The 27,889-nt window shown below is 39.5% G+C and overlaps 1 protein-coding gene across 1 annotated transcript; it reads left to right on the top strand.

Annotated features, from left to right (window-relative positions):
* The first annotated feature begins 601 nt into the window (after positions 1 to 601).
* Positions 602 to 27,889, top strand: LOC134582610 (serine/threonine-protein kinase N2-like). The gene is made up of 19 exons (XM_063439276.1): positions 602 to 655; positions 3,050 to 3,104; positions 3,388 to 3,542; positions 5,412 to 5,502; positions 8,146 to 8,273; positions 9,011 to 9,170; positions 9,385 to 9,400; positions 10,016 to 10,236; positions 14,996 to 15,105; positions 15,847 to 15,990; positions 16,546 to 16,621; positions 17,194 to 18,250; positions 18,397 to 18,528; positions 20,462 to 20,647; positions 21,875 to 21,937; positions 22,563 to 22,639; positions 24,793 to 24,935; positions 26,623 to 26,703; positions 27,686 to 27,889. The coding sequence occupies exons 1-19, from the start codon at positions 602 to 604 to the stop codon at positions 27,887 to 27,889; spliced, it is 3,153 nt and encodes a 1,050-aa protein (XP_063295346.1).

Below are 27,889 nucleotides of genomic sequence, written 5' to 3'. Positions count from 1 at the left end.
ACAACGTTACCCTCCTGCTATCACTTCGTGTAGCATTGTCGAGCTTCTGTTTCCCCTACCTGGTCTGACAGGAATCGCTCACTGAGAGCACAGAACTGCGTGTCGGAAAAGGATGCATGTCTGAAAAGTGTGCCACCAACGTAAAAAGTTTGGAACGCTCTGCTCTAATACTGAGGTGGCCTCTGTTAATGTGCCCTGGAGAGGGGTCTCTCTATTATTATTATTATTGCTGGCATTTATAAAGTGCTGTGGGAGGTTTTGTGAGTGCAACCTGGTGCTGTGATGTGGAAAGTGCTGTGGGTGCAATATGATGATGTGGGAGCAATCTGGTGCTCTAGATGATGTTGTGCATGTTGCCTATTGCTGTGACCAAATGCAGATTCTACACTTTTATTTATAATTCAGTTATAGTGAATTAAAAGTATCCCAAAAAAATAGCTCAACTGGAAAAACTCTGCATTTCGGCTTTGTTTTGAGTTCAGCTTCTTTAACTTGAACATTTTAATTGACTTTAATTCTGACAATTCTTAATTTAGTGAATAACCCTGTCTGAGAAGCTTAGAGTGATGGGTGTGGACATACATTAGAAATACAGAATGAGATGGATTTGGTGGCTGCTGGTTCTAGGGTTGATATGTCTGTGGAGATCATGGCTGTAATGGGAGAAGATGGCGAGTGTTGTAGAAAAGGTTCTGGTTACGCTGTTACAGTTTTAGTGCGCAATAAGTATCGTTCTATCTACTGTCCTGATCAAATGGAACAAGCGCTATTTTTATTTATTAATGAACAAAGTTTGACATTTATACTCACTGAATATTTCCTTAGTAAGAAATAAATTGTATCTATTTTTCGATTTTAAGCGAGTTTTACCTAGATTTTAAAATAATAGCAACTTTCCTCTGAAAAAATATATATTTTAATAAGATAACTATCTTTGTATTCCTTTATTTCATGTAAATAAGTCAATAAAAATATCAACATTTCATTTCCATACAGGAAATTTCTTAGCGACTATTAAAAAATTACTATCCGCATTAAATAAAGGAACACAGAAAGAACACTAGTGCGGGTAAATACTACTATATACAGGCATACCCCACTTTGCATACACTCACTTTAAGTACACTTGCGAGTACAGACATACCCGCGAGTGTACGTAAAGGTGCCTCGCGAGTACAGACATTCCCACGCCTCTTCTGACCGAGAGTGAACAGGAAATGGAAGGTTCTATTCTCGCCCGGAGCAGCTCAGTTCAGTGTCTTTGGGCAAGAACTTTTCACACCTGACATGGCACAGGTTAATCATCTCAAATTTATAATGACTACTCGTAGCTGAATATATATATATATTTTTTTTTTCTGCCCCTACATTGTCCATATTTTGCAATTGGCGCCATCCAGTGAAAGGGTTTACTCTGCCATTTTTTATAACTATGACTTATGCATTAGCCACAATTCTGAGGATTCAAAGTAAAACCAGATTTTCTATGGGACTACGGTCTGGAGACTGGTTAGGCCACTCCAGGACCTTAATGTGCTTCTTTTTGAGCCACTCCTTTGTTGCCTTGTCTGTGTGTTTTGGGTCTTGCATGGAGCACCAGACCGAGGAAGACTGACAGTTATCTTGTGTTTCTTCCATTCGCGAATAATCGCACCAACTGTTGTTACCTTCTCACCAAGCTGCTTGGCGATGGTCTTGTAGCCCATTCCAGCCTTGTGTAGGTCTACAATCTTGTCCCTGACATCTTTGGACGGCTCTTTGGTCTTCACCATGGTGGAGAGTTTGGAATCTGATTGATTGCTTCTGTGGACAGGTGTCTTTAATACAGGTAACAAGCTGAGATTAGGAGCATTCCCTTTAAGAGAGTGCTCCTAATCTCATCTTGTTACCTTTATAAAAGACACCTTGGAGCCAGAAATCTTGCTGATTGATAGGGGATCAAATATTTATTTCACTCATTGACATGCAAATCAAAGTAAAACTTTTTTGACATGCGTTTTTCAGGACTTTTTTTTTTTTTTTTGTTCTGCCTCTCACTGTTAAAATACACATACCATTAGAATTATAGACGGATTATTTATTTGTCAGTGGACAAACTTTCAAAATCAGCAGGGGATTAAATTATTTTTTCCTTCACTGTATATATATGTGTGTGTGTGTTTAAACTTTACTTTCCACTGGGGAATGCAGTTTATTTATATTTTTAAGTATTTAGGGCATTTCCTCCTATACGGAGTATAGAAAGGCAGAGATATCTACAGATCATCTGATTGTTCGCTGTGACATCACTGTGACATCATCCTTGCTGAGCACAGTTCAGTCAGTACACACTGCTTAGACAGTAGTCACTGCTTAGCTGCTGTGGTGATCACGTGGCTAAAGATGGCAAATAGTAGAACCATTTTTTCCTGTTTTCCATGTGTATGCTGTGATGTAAGTAAAAGACTTGATTTTCTGTATAAGATTCCAGTTCTACATATAATTAACTGAGAGTTTTATTATGTTAACCAAATCCCCAGTGTAGTCCAGGATGGGGGATAAAGAGAATACAGATTGAACATGTTATCTGATTAGTAATGGGGAACACTGGGGAGGTTACACTCAGGTCTATCATTTTATTCTTTCTTCAATATTTAACCCTTTCATGGCTCCAGTTTTAATGTCCAAAGCACAGTGACAGCATATGGTTACTGTATCGGTTTTTGTGGTATGAATTCCTTGACCCTTATTCATTTCAGTTAGTGGTATGTCAAGTGAAAGTACTATATAGTATTGTTATTAGGATGCTTATACACACATATATCCTGTATATGTATATAAAAAATATATCCGGACTGAAAGACAGCATTGAGACACTAATACTAACAGCACAGGAACAGGCAATCTGCACCAGATCAATAGAAGCAGAGTCTACCACACCAGACAGGACCAGAGAGTCCTCGCAGACAATCCAGCACATAGTAACCACACTGAGAGCCACAAATAACTTGTGATCCTGTTCGTCTGGCAAAGAGACTTTTTCTGATTCTTTTAATTTCTGCCTTTTCAGGTCAGCGGAACACAAGTAATCGATGTTATCGAGCAAGGAGCAGGGGCACACCCAGGTACATTAAAACACCTTGTGTGTTTGTGTGTGTGTTATGTAAATATATAAATATATATTGGATACATATCACATATCCCATTAAAGTAACCAAATTACCCATCATTAACCTGCTTACACCATTTTTATATCCACTTTGTGACTTACTGTAGACTAGATGCTGCTATCATGACTGGCTTCAGCTATCGTGGTTTTACTTTTCGATGTCTGTCTTTCATTAACCTCGATTGAGTGATACTGTCTGCTGCCATTTGTAATTTTGATTTTATCTTATTAATTTGCAGATGGTCCCCAGATTCCAGTTGCTTCTGATAGTGATTCATGCTCCTCACCAGATGAGGACAAGTTAGCCACTTTTGAGAAACAACTCGAAGATGAGTTCAAAGTTAAGAGCGAAGCAGAAAAGCTGATAAAGGCGTATTCTACCGGCCGTTCCAAAGTATGTTGGACATATTTTATTTCATCTTAAAGATCAACTATATCTTTATTAATTTATATTTTAGAAAACTCCTTCCACTTTCTGCAATGTGTGACTTTTTCCCACTCATGATGGGTTCCTAGCTAATTTTAGTTGATAGCAGGCTGGGGATCCGGGAGCTGATGGACTCTTTCTGCTCCTGGATCGAACTGAAATTTAAAGACATCATTTTGTGGAGTTCTCCTATGGCTCTCTCTCAGCTGAAAAGTACAAGGCTCTTCCTTCCACTTTTTTAAGTGCAAAGATATACACAACTCTCTCGTTTTTTTTAATTAGTTTGATTCAATGTATTTACAGGACATATTGGGGGGTGAATGGATGGTAAAAGAGAAATAAGAAACAAAAACCATGGGTGAGAAAAAAAACATGGAAAGACATGATAGCAAAGGATATAAAGGATGTACAAGGAATAGGCAGCCATAAGTAAATACCATAAGAGTGAATGAAAGTAAAATACAGGATAAATTGAAACGTCCCAGAGAGCACATTCTGTCTAATTAGAAGGGGCTGGCATTTCAGATAAGGTAGGGATCAAGGTAAAGATTGGTAAACGAGTATTCCCTAACATCCTCTCCATCTACCATGATGTTGTCTTCAAATAGTTTGTTAATAGCGGAGGGGTACAATATGTTGATGTATAGTTTCCACATTTGCTAAATCCTTTTTGTTAGCTTTCCTTTTGCCGTTGTTGTAAATAGTGTGTCCGTTCTGAAAATGTGAAGTAATTTGGTGGTAAAGAGGGAAATATATTAAATCTCTAGGTGAAGACCAACAATAGAGGAGAAATGCAAGGAACATTACAGTGTTAGAAATACAAACCTGTATCCCTAATGCTGAGGTGCCCCTGTCCCTAGTCAAATACAAGAAACCAAGAGGGAGGCACTCATCTAAACATGCATACTTATAAGGGTGCTGCTGGGGCCAATTCATACAACATACAAGATCCAGCGCACTCACTAAACAATAATTTAAGTATTAACATGTAGCCGTTTTATTTAAAATCACCTTACCTAGTCAAAAATAATGGGGGATTAGTTACATTATATGATCATACGTTGCATAAGCCTGCCACAACTCCAATGTTTTTGCCTAGTTGAGGTGGATTAATCTCATAAGAGCATACATTAGGTTGCTAGATTAGGACCAGCCAAGAATGGGGTACATTGACGTTGTGGCAGGCTTATGCAATGTATGATCATATACTGTAACTAAATTCCCATTATTTTTGCCCAGGTTAGGTGTTTTTAAATAAAGCGACTACATTATATGAGCCTTGAGATTGCTATTTGGTGAATGGATGAGTGCGCTGGATCTTAGTCAAATACATGTCATCGTCCCCCTCCCCTCATGTGCAATACAAAATAATAGTAAAGTTTTGCTTACCTTTTCCACCTCTCTACATCCCGCAACATCAGTGAGGAAACGTGGCATTATTCTTGATGGTCCAATCCAATGTTCCTCCTGGGTTGCATTGGAGATCTGATGCTTTTCTATGAGCTTCCGTGACACATGACCGATTTTTACTTGTTGCTGTGGAAGCACCTCTAATCATTGTCAGTATGACAGCCTTTAAAGGTGAACTTAACCTAGCAATAACTTCTAAAAAAACCTGCAATGTTTTACATTGCAGGATTAAAAGGGAAAGGAACTCTGCACCCAGGCCATTTCACTGAGATTAAGCGCCTTGGTGACTTCATTGTCTCTTCAAAAGGGTTTTAAGGGACAGTGAAAATTAAACTTAGCTCATGTATACATGGCGGTGTGGGGTAATAAACCTAAACGTCCAGTCTTTGTTTATCTTAATTATCCATTTGATTTTTCTGCTTACAGGATCAGAAACATCTCAGTGATGCTCAGAAAATACTCCATGACAGCAAAAGAAAAATAGAAATTTTGCGCATGTTGATTCTCCAACATAAAGGTAAAGGTTCAGTGATGTCATATGTTCTGTGTATTGTGAATGTGGTTTGTGTTCTGCTCTCTTATAGAAAGCTAGGTTTATGGGGAAACATACAGCTCTTGGAAGTGTCAGACAAAGGGAATTCAGCTATGATTCAAATGTTATTTCTTGTATTATTTGCAAATAATGGAATCTCCCAAGAATATTGCACTAACGCGTTTCGACCGTTATGGTCTTTATCAAAGTGCTGTAGTGTGAAACAAATTTAGCGTTTAAATACATTAAAAAAGGCGCGCATTGTGATTTCTTCGCCTGTTTTTATATATTCCGTGATATGACATATTCTTATATATATGTAATCCTTTTCAATAATTTTTACTGTGTTAAAATTAGTAAAATATTTTATTCCAATAAGCTTCCCCACCAAAGTTCCGAATAGCAGTACAAAGCATGGATAAATATGTATAAAATGGATGTTCTTTACACTGTTTATTTACATTATGGACATGGTACAAAAGATATTTGAGAAAAACTCATTGATGCTGACCGGAACCAGAGTTTCGCTGGAACGCAAAGGGAACATGACCGCTGACCCGGAAATGCCCTGTGACACGCAACGTGACCGGAAGCCGGAAATTAAATGACGAGGAGTAACAGCCGGAAACCGGAAGTAAACCGGCGAAGAAATCACAATGCGCGCCTTTTTTAATGTATTTAAACGCTAAATTTGTTTCACACTACAGCACTTTGATAAAGACTATAACGGTCGAAACGCGTTAGTGCAATATTCTTGGGAGATTCCATTATATGCTATGCTATGCAAATAAAGTTTGTTCCTGTACTTCCTGACTTGGTTTTCATCAATTGACACAAGGGGATTCTGACAGAGATAAACTTAACCTGCCTTTCCAGCATTGCGGTCTCCAGGAAATTATAAAAAGGCGCTTATAGTCTGAGCCGCTATTTAAGGCTCAGCACCACGTGAGTGGTCAATTTTATATTTATTTCATTTCATTCATTTTATACAGGCTATACTATGTCCTTTATTTTATATTTTTAGGACATCCAAGACATATGGTAATATTGCCTGTTTAATATATTTTATCTATTTTATATTTGGTGTATAATTACTTGCTCTCACCATACTATTTACGATATTGCTTTATACACTTTCTGTGTGATTTGGAGTGACTCACACTTGGTGATTTGAGCACCTTTTACCAATATTCCTCCTTTTTTACTGTGTTTTATTATAACAGGCTATTTACCCAAGATTATTTTGACACTTTTAACGTAGCGATTTCATCGCCAATCTCTGCTAAATATTGGAGTAAAAGTGTTTTTTTTCTCTATTTTGGCATATACACCAATAACAACGGTTTTGTAATGTGTATTTCGTAAAGCTAGTGTGTGCTATTGTGTTCAGCTACATCTGCTGAGTATAACGATACCCCCATTGTATGCCTTTGGCACTATTCTGTGAATCTACAATGCCATATAAGAGACAAGGCTATTTCAGTTTCTATAATTAGAATTTTCATATAATGATTTGACGGGCCTATGTCTCATTTTGGAGTATTATAGCAGTTTGACTGTTTAAATAACCCCACAAAGGGCTTTCATTTGATAAAGCAGATACCCCAGGGTATTTTATATGGCGTATATTGTGCCCTAACTTGTCACCATTTTTTTACGAATTTATGCCAATGTTTGTGGTGAAAGGAAAAAAAAAATTTCTTACACTTGATATGTGTCACTGTCATAATATCCCCAAAAGTATGCTCAGTTACATCTTCTGAGTAAACCAATATGCCCAATGTATGACCTAGACACTATTTTGTGATGTTACAGTGCTGTAAACGAGACGTGACAAGTTCAGGTTTTTAAGTGTGAATTTTCATGGTGTTTTGATGTGTCCGTGTCCCACTTTGGAGCTCTTTAGCAGGCAAGCTAGCCTAACACCGAATTCACCAATTCCCCACTATTTTCCGCCCACCCCAGCTAGCTAAATATATAATTTTAAAATATTTTAATGAATTAATAGAATAAATATAACCCCTGAGGATTCAAAAAGATAAAAATTAACCCTCAGGGTTTAAAAAAATAAAAAGCTGATGACTGTAAAATGTAGTCCCTGCCAATTGACAACTGTAGTCAGTGATCAATTGGCATGAAAGGGGTTAATTATATTAAAGCAGGTGAAAGGGGGTGGGATTTAACTTAAAAACTTTTATTTACAGGGAGAAGCAGATCATCACTGATCCGTCTCCATGCACTTCACACTGGCCGCGGAAGAGTCAGAGGCTGTCAGAGCGATCACAGCTGCAGGGACAGTGCGATCGGGGGCTCCCAGTCTGCGTTGAATACCGAGACAGACCAGAGGAGCGTTAACCCCGCGATTGCGGTGATCCAGGGTTAACTTTAATAAATTACAGAACTTTTCCATCAAGGTTCCTTTAGGCAATGACAAGCTTGATGGGAAATTTCTGTCTGTGGTCGGAAAGCGGTTAAAATGTTTTGTGTTTGAAACAGTGCACTGAGACATATAGAAATATGTAGAGAAACCTTATAGAAATTACCCGTTTAATACTGTGACACCTGAAACTACCATGTCGATTTCCTTTTTACCATTAATATAATAAAATTTAATAATTTGTGTCCTAGAAACACCTACAATAAGTCCATTGGAGAAACGCATTGAGGAGTTGAGCCACCGATTTGCGATCGAGCGTGCCGTGGCTGAAGGAGCCAAACATGCCATCCAGAAATTGGATGGAAAGCCGCTTGTTGAGGTCAGTTACAAAGTGTATTCTCTTAACCATTTCATCCCCAGAATGAATAATGGGCCTCCAATGTCTGTCAAGGGGTTGGAAGTTGCAGTTTATTGGCATTAGCCAAGTAGCCATGGTATAGTATTATGACTTATAAAGCGCCAACAGAATCTGCTTTATGAATAATTTATATTCTCTCTTCTGAGACCTTAATTGTTTGAAGTCTTTATTGGTCCATTTGTTCTGTATTTTATTCTGTCTCTATGGTGCTTTATTTAAAATTCTCCCAATTGTTTAATTCCCATTAGTTTTATTAAAAGCCAATAGCATAATATCAATCTATGGAAATCTATGCTAACTAGTTTTTTCTTTTCCATTCAGCATTTAAGTTAAATACGGGTTTTTTTCAATAAACTGATTTGTAGGAAATAAAAATCTGAATTACCAAACTGAAACAAACCTAGATAAGCTCTGACTAAAGCCGAGATGGAATTTCTCCAGATCACTATTTTTAGTTTAAATATTTGCAGTTCAGATTTCAGACTTTAGTGATTAATCCTGAGTTTTATACATTGAACATGATGTGGAATTATAACACCCTTTATAAATACAGTGAAAGTATGAGCCACACTTGTAGGACTTGTGTGTCTAACCTTGAACATCAGCTCATGTTAGACAGCAGCTTCCAGATATTTTTGCCAGCAGATAATGTCTGTCGTTCTGTTGATCCTTTATCTTTTTTTTTCACTTTTTAACAGGCACAATCAATACTACAGGCGTCAAATGAAAAGCTGGACCTCCTTAAATATTCCTTGCAGGAACGAGTGAAAGAACTTCCTGATGGCCACCATAGGAAGAGTATAACCACCGAGGAACTGTCCCTTGGTTCAGTCAAATCCAAGTCCATAGCACTAACCGGTAAGTTGTTTTGTCTCTGAAAGATCTGGGAATAAACGAAACAAGAATATTTAACATTGAAATATCCGAGCATGTTTCCATCTGTGTGAAGTCTGACTGGAGGAAACTCACAGTTAGCCTACTGATATTCCAGCAGGATTTATTCTATGTGACGTGTATGCAAGTTTAAATGTGACCGGTGACATTTTAAATGATAACAATATGTAACTCTTAGCATCATTCTTCCAAATGTACTGAGCTAGCTTTCTGCATAACTTTTTATTGAGTGAATTAATAGCATAAACTAAGTAAACAAGTTAAGCATTACACGTTGAGGAATATTTTACTAATGGGAAATTAGATAAATGACTTTACTTACTCGGTCTAAGACACAGTTTATAATCATCTGAATATGTGAAAATGACATGTTACTGAGAATTTGCACTTTTTTGGTATTCTCATGAATTCAGTTTTACTTTTTTTTTTTTTTATTATCTTAGAGTCCCACTAAGTGTAAAGGTTAATCCAGACGTGGACTCCTTGTTCACTTTGCATAGAGGGGTTCCAACTTGTATAGCGTGGACTTGTTGCATTTTGGTTCTGAATTACTCCTGTGAGTGTTTAGAAATATCTAATAATGCAAATAGTATACGTTTCCTCTCTAATGGCACCAGTGAGATAAACCTTGTCTGACTACCAAGCAGGGACTAACTGAAGTTACTGAGTTTTTATCTGTTTGTAAGTTCAGTTTTGGTTGATTTATATTCTGATAAAGATGTAAAAGCTGCCTAATCATTTCATATTCTGTGTGTGCTACTTAGACCAAACACAAAGTTTTCTTTAACATCAATGTGAAAGTCTTATAGCCATTGTTACAATATTTATTCTGATTGTTTGACAGGTACTCTGAAAGTGCGAGTAAAGGGCTGTCACGGTATTCTGGAGAATGTACCTGGCAGACTAAAGGACCCGTCAGATGTTCTCCCTGGCAGGAGTCCACGTCGAGGAAGATTCTTATTAATGAACCGGATCAGAAGAAACAACCGTGGCAGCAATCAGAACATCCAAGAGACTTTTGACTTTTCTAGTACAGTGATTTTTATCTTATTAATCCCGTTATGTGTACAGTGACGCTCAATAACAGTGCTCAATATCTGGGGTATCGAACCTTTCCCTGCTACAATTGTTAAACTACATATCCCACCATTTACTGACAGAATTTATAATCATAGTCCAGTAACATTTGACTGGTCATGGTTAGACAAGGTCTGTATAGGAATCTTGGATCCTTTAACTCTGCAATGTTCCTGTTTGGGGAGAATGGAGGCGAAATACAAATATTATTATCTAATAGGATTCTCCGTCCTTCACAAAGACCCTGCCAATCAATCACAATACTGAAAGTGTTGTCAAGGAGATCAGTTTTACAAAACATATTTCCAGATATCCCTCCACAATTGCCTTTTTCCACCAAATTATTTTACAAATTCTGAATGAAGTGACTCTAAACTTTAAAAGTGAAGGAAACATTTACCAAAGATTCTTCAAGCTGGGAATCCTATCTGTCAACTTTATATCCTCCTCTAAACAAGTTACAAGTTGCCTTTGAAACATCCTCCTGGTCCATGGGGAGAATACTGGCTCACAACACCCCTTACATTATCGTCTTATCTAATCAGTAGACGAGATCTCGACTACTTTACTCATTGATGATTTCATTGTTTCTTTGGGATTGCGGCTTTACCATTCTGAGACTTGAACACAGCTCACAGCCTGACTTTCAATTTTATGCTCTGGACTTTCCTGATTATTTGTTAATGCAATGTTTTGGGTTAGTTTTCTCATCCATTTAATTGCCATTAAATATTATTAATACATGTATCTAACAATGACATTGTGATATATAACAGTACATTATTATGTAATCCTGTACATTCATAATAAATGCTAATAGTATTAAACAAATACAATATTACACAAACGTTACTGTATAGTAGAAAACATGGAATAGTGTGACAAAAAATATATAAATAAGATAGGCCCACCTCTCAGATCACCAGTAAAATCCTTGACATAATGTCATACCCAGGGGTGTATAACACAGGAGGGTCTATGTAGCAAACCTCATAGGAAACTGTAGCACTTCAATATATGTGGAGTATAAACTGCAAGAAAGCCTCCTTAATTCAGTGTGCCAAAACAAGGCTGCAGGGTGTTACCTCCTTAATCCAGTGTGCCAAAACAAGGCTGCAGCATGGTACCTCCTTAATCTAGTGGGCCAAAACAAGGCTGCAGGATGGTACCTCCTTAATCCAGTGTGCCAAAACAAGACTGCAGGATGGTACCTCCTTAATCCAGTGTGCCAAAACAAGGCTGCAGGATGATACCTCCTTAATCCAGTGTGCCAAAACAAGGCTGCAGGATGGGACCTCCTTAATCCAGTGTGCCAAAACAAGGCTGCAGGATGGTACCTCCTTAATCTAGTGTGCCAAAACAAGGCTGCAGGATGGTACCTCCTTAATCCAGTGTGCCAAAACAAGGCTGCAGGATGATACCTCCTTAATCTAGTGTGCCAAAACAAGGCTGCAGGATGGGACCTCCTTAATCCAGTGTGCCAAAACAAGGCTGCAGGATGGTACCTCCTTAATCTAGTGTACCAAAACAAGGCTGCAGCATGGTACCTCCTTAATCCAGTGTGCCAAAACAAGGCTGCAGGATGGTACCTCCTTAATCTAGTGTGCCAAAACAAGGCTGCAGCATGGTACCTCCTTAATCCAGTGTGCCAAAACAAGGCTGCAGGGTGTTACCTCCTTAATCTAGTGTGCCAAAACAAGGCTGCAGGATGATACCTCCTTAATCCAGTGTGCCAAAACAAGGCTGCAGGATGGGACCTCCTTAATCTAGTGTGCCAAAACAAGGCTGCAGGATGGTACCTCCTTAATCTAGTGTGCCAAAACAAGGCTGCAGGATGATACCTCCTTAATCCAGTGTGCCAAAACAAGGCTGCAGGATGATACCTCCTTAATCCAGTGTGCCAAAACAAGGCTGCAGGATGGGACCTCCTTAATCTAGTGTGCCAAAACAAGGCTGCAGGATGGTACCTCCTTAATCCAGTGTGCCAAAACAAGGCTGCAGGATGGTACCTCCTTAATCCAGTGTGCCAAAACAAGGCTGCAGGATGATACTTCCTTAATCCAGTGTGCCAAAACAAGGCTGCAGGATGATACTTCCTTAATCTAGTGTGCCAAAACAAGGCTGCAGGATGGTACCTCCTTAATCTAGTGTGCCAAAACAAGGCTGCAGGATGGTACCTCCTTAATCCAGTGTGCCAAAACAAGGCTGCAGGATGATACTTCCTTAATCCAGTGTGCCAAAACAAGGCTGCAGGATGATACTTCCTTAATCTAGTGTGCCAAAACAAGGCTGCAGGATGGTACCTCCTTAATCTAGTGTGCCAAAACAAGGCTGCAGGGTGTTACCTCCTTAATCCAGTGTGCCAAAACAAGGCTGCAGCATGGGACCTCCTTAATCCAGTGTGCCAAAACAAGGCTGCATGATGGTACCTCCTTAATCCAGTGTGCCAAAACAAGGCTGCAGGATGGTTCCTCCTTAATCCAGTGGGCCAAAACAAGGCTGCAGGATGGTACATCCTTAATCCAGTGTACCAAAACAAGGCTGCAGCATGGTACCTCCTTAATCTAGTGTGCCAAAACAAGGCTGCAGGATGGTACCTCCTTAATCCAGTGTGCCAAAACAAGGCTGCAGCATGGGACCTCCTTAATCCAGTGTGCCAAAACAAGGCTGCATGATGGTACCTCCTTAATCCAGTGTGCCAAAACAAGGCTGCAGGATGGTTCCTCCTTAATCCAGTGTGCCAAAACAAGGCTGCAGGATGGTACCTCCTTAATCCAGTGTGCCAAAACAAGGCTGCAGCATGGTACCTCCTTAATCCAGTGTGCCAAAACAAGGCTGCATGATGGTACCTCCTTAATATAGTGTGCCAAAACAAGGCTGCAGGATGGTACCTCCTTAATCCAGTGTGCCAAAACAAGGCTGCAGCATGGTACCTCCTTAATCTAGTGTGCCAAAACAAGGCTGCAGCATGGTACCTCCTTAATCCAGTGTGCCAAAACAAGGCTGCATGATGGTACCTCCTTAATATAGTGTGCCAAAACAAGGCTGCAGGATGGTACCTCCTTAATCCAGTGTGCCAAAACAAGGCTGCAGCATGGTACCTCCTTAATCTAGTGTGCCAAAACAAGGCTGCAGCATGGTACCTCCTTAATCCAGTGTGCCAAAACAAGGCTGCAGCATGGTACCTCCTTAATCCAGTGTGCCAAAACAAGGCTGCATGATGGTACCTCCTTAATCCAGTGTGCCAAAACAAGGCTGCAGGATGGTTCCTCCTTAATCCAGTGTGCCAAAACAAGGCTGCGGGATGGTACCTCCTTAATCCAGTGTGCCAAAACAAGGCTGCAGCATGGTACCTCCTTAATCCAGTGTGCCAAAACAAGGCTGCATGATGGTACCTCCTTAATCCAGTGTGCCAAAACAAGGCTGCAGGATGATACCTCCTTAATCCAGTGTGCCAAAACAAGGCTGCAGCATGGTACCTCCTTAATCCAGTGTGCCAAAACAAGGCTGCATGATGGTACCTCCTTAATATAGTGTGCCAAAACAAGGCTGCAGGATGGTACCTCCTTAATCCAGTGTGCCAAAACAAGGCTGCAGCATGGTACCTCCTTAATCTAGTGTGCCAAAACAAGGCTGCAGCATGGTACCTCCTTAATCCAGTGTGCCAAAACAAGGCTGCAGCATGGTACCTCCTTAATCCAGTGTGCCAAACCAAGACTGCAGCATGGGACCTCTTCCATTGTGCCAAACCGAGGCTGCAGTGGGAAACCTCCTAGTCCCACATTGTTGTCATGCTGTAGGTTTCCACGTGTTAGCGTAGTGAGACTATTCAGAATCAGGGAAATCCATTAGATATCTCAGTCTTGAGATTTACAAAAAAAATGGCGCTGCTCCAAAGTAAAAAACCAAGTAGACCGTTTTAGTCAGCCAACAATCTGTACAGGTGTTGCAATGTATAGCAAAGTAGTTTTAAAAAGAAAAAGAAGCTTTATACATTGCAACACCTGTTCAGATCGTTTGATGGCCATTGTTCCATAATAAGACATTTTTAACATTACTCTATACAGCAGCTCACAAACTACATTTTAAGTTGGTAGACGGGCCTTATGCCCTACAATGGCCTTATTTATCGTAAACTCACTTACCTGATTCTATTGGATTGGTTACACAAATTATTTATTGAAGACACCTCTGTAAAACAATTCTTCCAAATCTGTGGCCAATATGTATTTACAATAAACATCGCTATCCAAATGAAAATCAAAACCACAATATCGATCTATATCCTGTTCAAAATTTGTAGCAGGTCAACACCAAACTACTCTACCCACATATAAACTTGGACTCACTCATCGTACAAACTCCATTCTTTACATTATTTGTTAGACAAAAAAGACCGACAGCAGGAACATCATTTTCAACATGTTTTTAGTGAATTGGTTCTAGTGTTATTTCACATATATCTCTTTGCTTATATTCAGACTGTATTACCTGGCTGACTATAAAGTTGTCTAGTTTTTTATTTTCTTTTGCTTTTTTTACAGAATACAGGAGATTAGACTCCTTTGATGAAAGCAAACCTCTAGAGCTTTGTGTAAAGCTAATAGATGAACCTTTATATTGTCTATGTATTGACCAAAGCTACGTAGAAATGTTCTTTAAATTAAAATACTCTTAACCTTTTAAGTTGAGTTCCTGAAATTTCCTTACAGGTGAAGTCCGTACTCAGCTGAAGATCGATCATATTCCAGTGGGTTCAACAAGTTGGAAAACTGTTTCTAACCCATCCTGGAATAAGACATTTAAACTGGATTTAGATAAGGTACATATGGCATGCGTGTATTATTTTTTTTTTAGCTTGAATTCATTTTTGGCCCCAGGTAGAATTAATACGTTATAAATCTTCAAATCCTGTAAAGAGTTGTCTAATTGAACTCCTTTTTCTAAACCTTTTAGGACCTTAATGTGTCAGACAGTTAAAATGTAGAGTTGTTGAACATTGGGTTAGTTTATCTTTCTCTAGATATTGTTAAAGGATTTTTTAAACAATCTGTGATATATTGCATATTTTAGAAAACATTTGCCACCTTGACTTTTTATAACTTTTTAGTTAAAGGCATTCTGTCAAGCATTAACTAACCACGTTGTTTAATTGCTTATTTTCCCCAATAAACAAGCTTGCCATGTGGATAGAAAATTTATAGGTGCAAACTGATTTTATGTTTACATACCCACCACTTCTGGGTCTGCTTAATGCTCTGTACACCTGACCTGGAATGAACTGCGATTAATCTCTCAAAGTTAGCAAGTCCTGCTGTGTCAAGCACACACATGGAAGACTAGTAGTGTGGCTAGTAATAGGGCAAAGAATATAACACTTTAAACAAATTTATATCTATTCATTTACTAACCTCAATATATTGATGAAAAATAATTTTGTTTTTTTTTAATGTGAAAATGGTAACATGTGGTTTAAATGTGTGGAAATGGTTCCTTACGAAAACATGATTGGCCCAAAACTTTTTTTGTTTAAATAACTATTGTTCATTTAATTTTTACATAGTCTCGGGAGCTAGAAATATCCTTATATTGGCATGATCAGAGATCACTGTGTGCCACAAAGACTCTGAAGTTGGAAGAATTCCTGTTGAACCCCAAACAGGAACTGTGTCTACAACTGGAACCACAGGGCACCCTTTTCATCAAGGTGAGAACCAATCTCTGGCCACGATAAATTTATAGTTATATTTTAATGTAATAATACAGAAAACAAAAGAATGATTACGTTACACAACTTTACAATTAAAAGATAGTGGATTTTCACACTTAGTGAATAAGTGTATAAATATAAATCAAACTGTACTGAAGTGTAAACTGAAATGCACAACTTAGGTAACAATAGGTGATTTGAAAGCATTCCTTAAGTCAGCAATAGTAGTAACTTGGATTTTTAGCTTAAAGGGACTCTGTTTTCAATTCATGCAATTTGCCATTTATTGAATAAACCTTTGTATATACGTCATATTACCTACATTACCACTTATAGCATCTTTAGCAATCTTTGACTTTTTTAGATAAAGGACACTATATTAAGTTATAGACTGTCTAAATAAAGGGCTTCACTTATTGTGATTAGCTGTAGAAGAACAGATTTGAAGCTGTTTACTTTTCCATTTGTGTGTCTGTTTTTATGTTGGTTTGGCAAAATAAGATATTATCATTTACTTCCTGCAGTTAACTCTTTCACCTTGTTTTGGAATAGGTGACGTTTTCCAGTCCTTTCACCCAGAAAAGGCCAAAGCTTCAAACAATTAAGAAATTAATCTCCTCAAAACAAGGTAAGTGTATGTTTAACATGCCTCGTATTAAATAGCAAACTGCCCATGGGCCTTTAAAGGCATCTATCAGGCAGAAATGATTATTGATTGGTTACTGACAAGCGGCGAACCCTTGTACCCCAGTACTAGCCCCCAGTGTGATAGAACACATCAAGCTTGTCAAGCAGTGTGAATGCACTCAGTAACCAGTGTGGGGTTTCACATTTCATTATCTTACAGGTAGAGAAACTGATACATATACATCCATTCTAACAACCATACTGCAGGATGTACATCTTATAACATATACAGTATACACAGATTAAATTACTTATACCTACCTGAAGATCATCATTTTCACTGGATGCCATTCCCATTAACGACATTGGTATTATTGGTTATTGTAATATTATAAACCATAACTCACAATTAATACATTCAAATAAAGTTCTAGGCTTGGAGATTGTGTTCCTTCTTTTTTTTCTTATGCTTTTACTTTAGAGTTTTTGGATTATGATGTAAGCAATTAATCCATTATTGATCTCTGTGTATCATATACAATACTCAAGTTATGTTCTGTGCTACTTTTATAGAGGAGACCACCGAACCAGCTCCACTGGAGGATGCAGCTATTGATGCTCATTCGCTGCCAGAATCGGATACTGAGAGCGTGGATTCATCGGCGCCGGCTGTGGATACTGAAACGGAAAAGACCATCCAGCCAGCTCCAGAAGAAGATGTTGTTACTGACAATCCTATATTGCCAGTAGCCACTGAGAGCATGCGCCCATTAACACCTGATGCTGATACCATTACAGAAGAGACCTTCCAACCACCTCCAGTGGAAGCTACAACTATTGACAATGTACCAGTAGTGGACACTGAGAATGTGGATTCAACACTACCAGCTATCAACACCATTAGTACAGAAACTATCCAACCACCTCCAGTGGAAGCTAGAATTTTTGACAATGCTCCACTGCCAGTAGCAGTAGAGGACTCTGTGAGCATGGAACCATTACCACCAGCTATTGTAAGCTTGCTAGAAATGACAATCCAACCAGCTCTAGAAGTTGATTTAGTTACTGACCCTACTCCATTGCCAGTAAAGGACACGGACAGCGTGGAGCCATCGGTGCCAGCTGTTGATGAAATTACAGAAAAGACAATTCAACCAGCTCCAGAGGAGGATGCAGCTATTAATCCTCAATCACTACCAGTAGAGGACTCTGAGAGCATGAAGCCATTGCTGCCAGCTGACGATGAAGATACAGAAAAGACAATCCAACCACCTCCAGAGGAGGATGCAGCTATTAATCCTCAATCACTACCAGTAGAGGACTCTGAGAGCATGAAGCCATTGCTGCCAGCTGACGATGAAGATACAGAAAAGATAATCCAACCAGCTCCAGAGCAGGCTGTAGTAATTGACACGCCTCAAGTGTCAGCAGTGGACAATAAGAAAGTGGAATCATCACCACCTGGTGCTGCTACTGATATGGAAAAAAACATCCAAACATCAACAGAGAAAGATGCAGTTATTGATATTGATAACATTGCAGAAGAAACCACTGGACCACCAAAGGGTTTAGTTCGTGACGCTGTTCCATTGGCAGAAGCAGATGTGGAAAATCCATCATCATCATCTGGGTATTGAGATATTCATCTTTCTCATCAATGCTGTTAACGTATACTGTGTGTTATAGTAGAATTTTGTTTTGGGTCTTTGTTTTTTCATGGGGGAGGGGACTGTATGTAATTTTAAATATATTTAAAACGTGTTCTTTTCTTTGCAGTATTCAGCAAGGAGCTCGGCTGAGCATTCAGGATTTTGATTGTCTCTGTGTGCTGGGAAGAGGAGCATTTGGAAAGGTGGGTTATGGTGTGAATTCCACTTTCAATATAAAAGGTGTCAAGATAAATGCTAGGTAACAATATATATATATATATATGTATTTTGCATTTCAGGTTCTGCTTGTTGAGTACAAGCGTACAAAGAGCAAATTTGCTTTAAAAGCCCAAAAAAAACAAGACATAACTGGAACTAAAAGAGTCCCAAGGTCAGTAAATGGAGGGTACTTATCATCCTAATTTTTTGATTATTTTTTTGGATGGTGATACTATTTGTCAGTTTTTATTTGTGTGCAAGAGTTGCCTTTAAAAAAGTGATTAATTGGGGGCAAGGCCTATGCCTCATGGTAGCTGGTTGCCATTTAAAATAAGAAAAACTACCACAACAAGAGGACTTAGTCTTAAAGTAGAGCGACAAAAGTTTAAAAATAAAATCAGAAAGTATTATTTTGTTGAGAGAGTAGTGGATGCATGGAATAGCCTTCCAACTGCGGTGGTAAAGGTTAACACAGTAAAGGAGTTTAAGCATACATGGGATAGGCATAATCCTATCCTAGCCATACGATAAGGCCAGGGACTAATAAAAGTATTTAGAAAATTGGGCTGACTAGATGGGCCGAATGGTTCTTATTGGTCACATTCCATGTTTCTATTTGCATCTTGACAGTGCTCCTCACAATACTCCTATTTTAAGCCTATTCTTGAGGCAATCTGCATTCACAATCAACACATTCGGTGCCCTACCAGCTGCTAACACTGAATGGTACGGTCCGGTTTTTAGAGGTGCCGATGCCTTTATCTCCGGCGGAGCCGATGAGGCTTAGTGAAGGCACCAGGCAGGAGAGGCGGCCAGTCTTCTGACCTGTGAAGCACAACTCTCTTGCAAAGACCTACTGTGTCCCCCCTGGGCTGGTGGGGGTTATCCCGGTCCCCACTGCGCTACCTGTCACCTGTCTGGAATCGTACAGCAGTGTATTGGAACGCAACTCTGAATGCAGGATGGTGGAGGTACTCTCCCATCAGGGGCATGCTGTAAATATGACAGAGTAGCCCTGGAGTGACCCCGTTGAGCACTCTATGATAATATTGGAAGCTATCTTTAACGACTTCTGGCCTAAGCTAACAGCCCGAGAAAAACTGTCCCGGCTGAATTCCCGATCTCGAGATCAGAGGCGACAGACGCGAGATGGTGACAGGACCCTGTGGGCATTACTCAACCGCAAGCAACTGCTCCTCGTTTCCACGATACTCCTGGGCTGAAGGTCAATAAGGGCTTACTCACCTTGCATCAACCACACCAGCAATCAGCGATAAACCATACCACTCTTCTGCTGTCCCTTAGATGGGAAGGACTTCAACTTTGTCATTTCTCAAGCCCGTGGATCAGGGATCCAGGCCTACACAAAGGCCTGGGGCTATGGAGTTGCCTTGCCTCACCGTTCTATTACAGCTATTCTTCATATCCAGAGACTGGGAATTGGCTAAACATGGGACTCACTACAGCATATAGCCATTACACCTCCTGTATGAGCTTTGCTGGGATTCCTGAAGGACTCCAACTCCCATTCTGCCTTCAGCTGTTCAGTCAAAAAATGTTATCATTGACTTTACTTTAGTCTTACATTTTTTTTTGTATTTTTTTTTCGTATAATTTATGTTGTGTGGATGAGACACTCTGGTAGAGCTTTTAGATGCAGTAGTACTCCTCTGGGTAATGGCTTAGCATGTGATTTAGCATTCTTACCCTATGTTACTTCATCAGTTGTCACCGTGTCTGGACAAGCTACTCGTTAGCAAGCCTCTATCTTAATATATACCCAGACATGACTCTAGCTTGTTATTACTATATTCTAAAAATGTGCGTTTACTCTACATGCCATGCTGAAGCTTTATACAATTTCTTATTGCTAGGCTTGTAAATGTTGTCGTGGCACTACAAGTATGAATGTTATTATTTGCACAGCAAAAAAAAAAAGTGATTAGTTGAATTATTCCATTTTTATTTCCAAGGCTTATATGTGAAAAGGAAATCCTACAGACTGTGAGCGAAGTACAGCATCCTTTCCTTGTTAACATGTTGGCAAGTTTCCAGACTCAGGGTCATTTTTGTTTTTTAATGGAGTATGCCGCTGGTGGGGACTTAATGACCGATATTAGGAACAACAACTTTCAGCCATTTTCCACAACCAGAGCTGTGTAAGTAACAATAGTTTTGGGATTATGGAAACGGATTGTCGCAGTTTGGTTGGTAAAGGGTGCTGACTGCAGCAGCAATCACCGTAAGTAGGAAATTAATACCCATATAAATACAAAGCAATGAGGAAAGATAACAAGTATGTTAGCTACACGAAAACAAGTGGGTAACACAAATGCAAAACAAGAGAAAAGGGAAATTTAATATGAGGAAACTGGAGGCCTCTGGGTCTCTGACCTTCTGGACACAGGATCTCCAGGAGCAGGACACAGGGAGCAACTCCTGAACAAATCCAATGAATTGACACAGAAAGGGCTGGGCTACACTAAATAGGGAGAACATCATCCTAAGGAAAGGCCTGCTGGGGACAGTCAGATCTCTTCAGTCTGAGGACAGCAGCCTGCAACAGCACCACAGAAAGGTGTTGGCAGTATGAGGTACTGCACCAAACTGCAGAGATCAGAAAACCAGGCAATATTCATGGACTCGTGACACCAAGCTAGACATCCTAACCAAATTTAATAAAGGGACACTATAGTCACCAGAACAACTGCAGATTATTGTATCTGTTCTGGTGAGTAGAATCATTCCCTTCAGGCTTTTTGCAGTAAACACGGTCTTTTCATGGAAAATGCAGTGTTTACATTACAGCCTAGTGATAACTTCACTGGCCACTCCTAAGATGGCAGCTGGAAGTGCTTCATGGGAAAGTGCTGTACAGTGTACAGTGCCTCTGCATGGAGACAATGAACTTTCCTCATAGAGATGCATTGATTCAATGCATCTCTATGAAGAGATGCTGATTGACCAGGGCTGTGATTGGCTTGTGCTGGCCCTGATCTGCCTCTTTGACAGTCTCAGCCAATCCTATGGGAAAACTATGTCAGCCAAGCAGGCAGATCAGGGTCAGAGGCAGCTGCAGACTTGAATACAAGTATGATGTTACTCTATTTAGAGAGACCATGGGGCTAGATGGTGGATTTAACACTATAGGGTCAGGAATACAGGGTTGTGTTCCTGACCCTATAGTGTTCCTTTAAGGTGGACTAGAAATTTGAAAACAAAATCAAAAACAGATTAAGCTGACTGTTAATACAGAAGATACAAGACATTGCAGGAAATATATCTGAGCACAGATTGACACATGATTGGTGGAATCAAAATTTTCAATGGTACAAAAACTTCATTTCCTTCCCTAAAATGAAACTAACTTATTCTCTTTTCTACAGGTTTTATGCGGCGTGTTGTGTGCTCGGCCTGGATTTCTTGCATCAAAACGATATTGTTCACAGGTAAGTGTACAGGAAAAAATAAAGTTGAACATACATAGTGAACAAAGAGCTGTGTGTTGCAGGCGCTTAGGTAGTGATTATGGTAAATTGCAAAACGCTACAACACTCTGGTGGGAGTCCCTTTCACCCACCACAAATTTGTATAGTAAAATAGAAAGGGAAAAACGCTAACAGCAGTTCACCTTAGGAGTGGATCATTCAATAAATTTGTTATACACCTACCCTTAGAAGGGTGACTTGATGCTGTCTTAACAAAATTGCGTGTAGTACGTCCAATTCAGGTAAAAGATTTTATATCTTCTGTATTTATGTGTATATGTACCTGAATTGGACACAATTTTGTAAAGACAGCATCAAGTCACCCTTCTAAGGGTAGGTGTATAACAAATGTATACATACATAGTGTCCCCATAAATATTATCTGTGTTATTTTAATGTATTGTGATCAAAATGCTGTGTCTGTGGTTTGATTGATTAGTTATGTTATTATGTTAACTGTTTGTCTTATAATAGTTAAGTCTTTAAATCTAATCTTTAAAAAGGCTAAAAAAAAAAACCATGTAATTCAAGTGCCTCTAGTGATATTGAAAAAAATAAAAACTATTTTTCTGTATTTTAAATCCAGAGATCTCAAATTGGAAAACATTGTAATTGACATAGATGGATTTGCCAAAATTACAGACTTTGGTCTTAGTAAACAAGGTAAAAATTAGTTTATATTAAACAAAAGTCATTTCTCACAAAGTTGCAGAATTTTACTTTACCTTCAGATAACATCCAACTGCAAACCGAATTAAAAGTATGTATGAAACACAAACCGTTACTCACTAAAGTCCGATTGGCTTCGTACTTAATGGGGCAAACCCATCTGACTGAAATTTGTCAGAAATGCAGCGAAATTTTCCAAAATTCTTTCCCCTAGGCATTTATAGAAACCAGAATGAAAATAGTTAAAGCCTTGGCAACTGCAAGGGTTAATTATGTTGCAGTTGGTCAAAATATATAAATAAAAACCCTGTGGGGACCATTAAGATCCCCATATGACTATAAGGAAGTTTAAAACCTCCCCCTTCCCTTAACTGCCATAGGGACTGTTTAAAACTAGTGACTGGGCAGCCAATGTCCATAGTAAATAATTGGGAGCACATAGTCCCTTGTATCCCCACCTGTAGGCATTTGGTGGGGGGCTAAAAATCAATAATGCAGGTCGACAGTTGGTGGAAGGCTACTCATTTTATACTGGGAGAACCTAATGTCCCCACCACATTCATTAGTGCTGGGTAGGGGCTCTAAATATTTAAAGGAGCGCTAAAGGATCAGGAACACAAACATGTATTCCTGACCCTATAGTGTTAAAACCACCATCTAGCCCCCCTGGGCCCCTCATGCCTCCCTAAATATAGCACAATCTTACTTGTATTCAAGCCTGAAGCTGTAGCTGTGCATATGCTGTTTGTCTCAGACTAGCAAGCTGCCTGCTGGCATCATCAGAAGTTGTTGCCAGAGCCAATCACAATGCTTCACAATAGGATTGGTTGAGACTGTCAAGGAGGCAGATCTGGGGCAGAGCCAGCACAATTCAAACACAGCCCTGGCCAATCAGCATCTCCTCATTGAGATTAATTGAACCCATGCATTTCTATGAGGAAAGCTTAGTGTCTGCATGTAGAGGGAGAAGACACTGAATGTTTGGATGCATTTTAGGCAGCCATGACCTAGAAATGATCTCTAACAGCTATCGGAGGAGAGGTCAGTGAAGTTATCATTAGTCTGTAATGCAAACACTGCATTTTCTCTGAAAAGACAGTATTTACAGCAAAAAGCCTTAAGGTATTGATTCTATTCACCAGAACAAATTCAATAAGCTGTAGTTGTTCTGGTGACTATAGTGTCCCTTTAAACAATGGGGGTTGAACATGCCATTGTCCAACCCTCCCCCAAAATTGATTGTCACTATTGGGTCCCCAATCCCCTCTTTTACAATGAATTACACCTACCAACCCCTTTCATTATAATAAAATTGGGAGGGAGGCATTAAAACTAATATCTTTGAAAGAAAATAAATTATACTTCTCTTCTGAAGTCTTTTTTTCTTGTAAATCTTATCTTCAGCCCCAAAAAGGCTACTTTAGTATCCATCATCCTGCAATGTAACACTTACAAATCCCAATTGCAAAAACCTGCCCACAAAATTATAAACCTGACACAACTTAAATAAATCTTTCTTTGTCCTGCGAGGGCTAGTGCAATATAAAGCTTTAAAGTGGGAATTGCCTTTATAAAGGCTTTCCCACACATTGAATTCTCATTAGAGCACTCTGATTGGTTGGCTTGTCAGCCACAGATTCGTAAACACCATGTAAAACTTTATACAAAATTACAGAGAGAATCTGCAGCTGCAATGCACCAACTCCTTGCAGCAATATTCTAATATCACTTATAACATATACTGTATATCAGCAACATCTATCTGTATCATACAATAGAAACAGAGTGTTGGGAAAAGTGAAAATCTGGTGCTGCTATCACCTATGTGCACCACTCAACACATATACAAGTGAAACAAAGTGAAATATAAAATGGTGAGAGCACTCTAAAATATTTAAAATTACCAATACTTCATAGGGCTTATTCCTGTCTACTGGGAATCTGATGTTGTACCATCTGATGTTGTCTTAGTCTTTTGTTATAAGTTAAAGTCTCAGATCTGTCTTGTAGCGTTGGCCGGCAGCACAGGGCTCACCGCGGTACTGGAACTTGAATTTCAGGTTCCGGTTTCCGGCGGGACTGAAAGGAAGTGTCAACATCTATCAGTATATTTACCGATGCACATTTATCTTTTCTCTTTTTCTGAGGGATGGGATATGGAGAACAAGACAGAACATATTGTGGCACCCTGCATTACATGGCACCGGAAATGGTTTGCGGTAAACCATACACAACATCTATTGACTGGTGGAGTCTCGGTGCAGTTATTTATATAATGCTGTGTGGAATGGTAAGAATAGCTAATTTTTACCAATTTGTAGGATTCCTCGTTTATAAACCAAAAATACCTTGTGTGATGTCAAACAGTCCATTGATAATAGTGATAGCATTTCAAACTGTAGACTGGTAGGGGTTAAAGGGAAACCTGAGCACCATAACTACTACAGCTCATTATACTGTGTATCTAAATATCAGAACCCAATAACTCCCTCTTCACTTTATCCAAACTTATTTTAACCCTATAGAAAAAAAAAACAAAAAACAGATGTATGGTACAAACAGGCGCTGTGTAGATGTAACGATAAGTGCTGCTAATCTCCACAGTGAAAACAATCAGTAAATTTTACAAATATATTCAGACATAAAAACTAAACTAAGTGGACAACGCACTTGTGTGATATCAATCTATGAAATAAACATTTAGCACAATAGTGAGCACTAGTGGTGTGTAAGGGTAAAAAAATAAGGAATATACCATGTATATGATATCCCAAATGTCTCTGTAAGGGGAAATACTCCAAATAGTGTAATACAGTTTGAACATAAAATAAATATAAAAAATAATGTTATTGTTGCATTACACTTAATGAGCCTATGTGCAACTGGCTCAGGTAATTCAACATATGTGGGATGGAAATATCCCTGGAGTCAACTGTCTTGCAGGTTCACCTGGTGTCTGGACGATCGTTGGGTGACTTTCTCAGCAAACACTCTTGCTTGTGCTCTTGCCCTGCTTCCCCGCTCTCCCTGACAGGGCTTGTACGAACACTGGCTCCAGTGCTTTGTTGACCTTCCTCCCCTCTCTGTGTCCCCCGACATGCCCATGTCCTTATTTATTTATCCGCACACACCACTAGAATGTTAACTATTGTGGTGAATGTTTTTTTTCTAGATTCATATCACACAAGTGTGCTGTCCACTTTGTTTAATTTTAACCCTATAATACTCTCTCAGTTTATTTATATTATATTTATTGGTTCTGCTTTGGCAAACCATTTACATTAGACATTACCCACCGTAGATCCCATGCCAACCCTGCACTTTTTCTAACTGTAGTTTTTCTATTAGTATCCCTTCTCAGGTAACAGAAGAGAGGTGAGGTATAATATTGTCTATTCAACGCCGCACTATCCGAGGTTCCTGACTGCAGAAGCACGATCAATATTAAGAAGTGTAAGTTGCCAACACATAGTGCTTTCTAATTTAGATAGATTGAGTTAGCTCGTTCTTGGACCCTCCAGGATTAAAGTTCCTGCTTCTAAGCAGTACTACTCTTATGGCTTATCATGCTATAATGATTCCATTGTGTGTGAATGTGGGCTCGGGCAGTTTGATTTGTAAGGCTCTGGAAACACAGCTGGTCCTGTGTGAATATTCGGTGTGTTAGATTGTAACAGAGAACAACAAGCAGTCACAAACACATGGATCTAGTTACAGAATAAAACAGGTTAGAATTCCATGTGGTGAATGAAATAATAAGCATGACTAATACCATCGATCAGGGCAGAGCTATGTCCGGGCACCAGAACACGATGCCATGGCGATATGGTGCCTTCTGTTCATTGAGCTCTGTACTAACGTATACAGCCTGAGCTCATAAAATAAGATTTTACAGAACCTGCAAGAAAATGCCTTTAATTCTCAGTTTTTTTTCAGTTAAAATAACATTTTCCATTTTTCTAAATTTTCTTTTACAGCTTTTGCATAAAGATCCCAAAGTCCGTCTAGGAGCCAGCGAGAATGATGCCTGGGATCTGAAGAGCCACCCTTTTTTTAAAGTATGTCAAATAGAAAGACACATTCTAGCAGCTAAATAAATATTAGGTTTTAGTTGAGATTTTTAACCAAATATACAATATTTCTGGAGTTCATGTACCGTATTTAACGGCGTATAACACGCACTTTTTCTCCCTGAAAATAGGGGGAAAATCGTGGGTGCGTGTTATACGCCGATATCCCATAATTACTTACCTGTCTTGAAGCGTGGGCCGGTGTTCAGCGCGCACCGCGGTACTGGAACTTCAATTTCAGGTTCCGGATTCCGGCGGGACTGAAAGGAAGTGTGCACATTGTGTGCACACTTCCTTTCAGTCCCGCCGGAAACCAGTACCTGAAATTGAAGTTCCAGTACCGCGGTGTACGCTGTGAAGCCGGCCCACGCTTCAAGACAGGTAAGTAAATATGGGACAAGAGGGAAAGTGCACTAGGGGATACTATGCGGGGGGGGGGGGGGGGGGGAGAATACTATGGGGGGGGGGAGAATAATATGGAAAGGGGGGGGACACTATGGGATGAGGGGGGGAAGAATACTATGGAAAGGGGAGGGAACACTATGGGATGAGGGGGGGAACACTATGGGAGGGGGTGGAGAATACTATGGGAGGGGGGGAGAATACTATGGAAAGGGGGGGGAACACTATGGGATGAGGGGGGAACACTATGGGAGGGGGGGGGGAATACTATGGGAGGGGGGGGAGAATACTATGGGAGGGGGGGAGCACTATGGGATGAAGGGGGGGAAATTTCCTGGAATTTCCTTCTGAAAATAAGGTGCGTGTTATACGCCGATAAATACGGTATTTTATATTTAATCATTCAGGGATCATAGGAAAATTATACCCAGCATCTCCTTGTCCCTATGGAAAAGCCACCCCTATTTTCATATCTAGTATTCTATATTCTTAGTTTACTGATTGTATAAGAGTACACACTACTTATCTTCCTCATCCTTTTCCCTTAAACTTTTTGAATTTTTAACAGCAAATAGACTGGTTCGCATTATTGTTTAAGAGTGTCATTCCGCCATGCGTACCATCCATCGAGGGACCAGACGACGTCCGCTACTTTAATAGAATGTACACATCATGCGCCCCCATTCTGACACCGCCAGGCGAGTCTGAGTCACTATCTGATGTAGAGCTGGAGCTATTCAAAGATTTTGACTGGGTTTCCGATAGGATTTAA

The sequence above is a fragment of the Pelobates fuscus genome, chromosome 13, assembly GCF_036172605.1.
Source record: "Pelobates fuscus isolate aPelFus1 chromosome 13, aPelFus1.pri, whole genome shotgun sequence".
Taxonomy (NCBI): Eukaryota; Metazoa; Chordata; class Amphibia; order Anura; family Pelobatidae; genus Pelobates; species Pelobates fuscus.
This window is presented reverse-complemented; position numbering and strand designations above follow the sequence as displayed.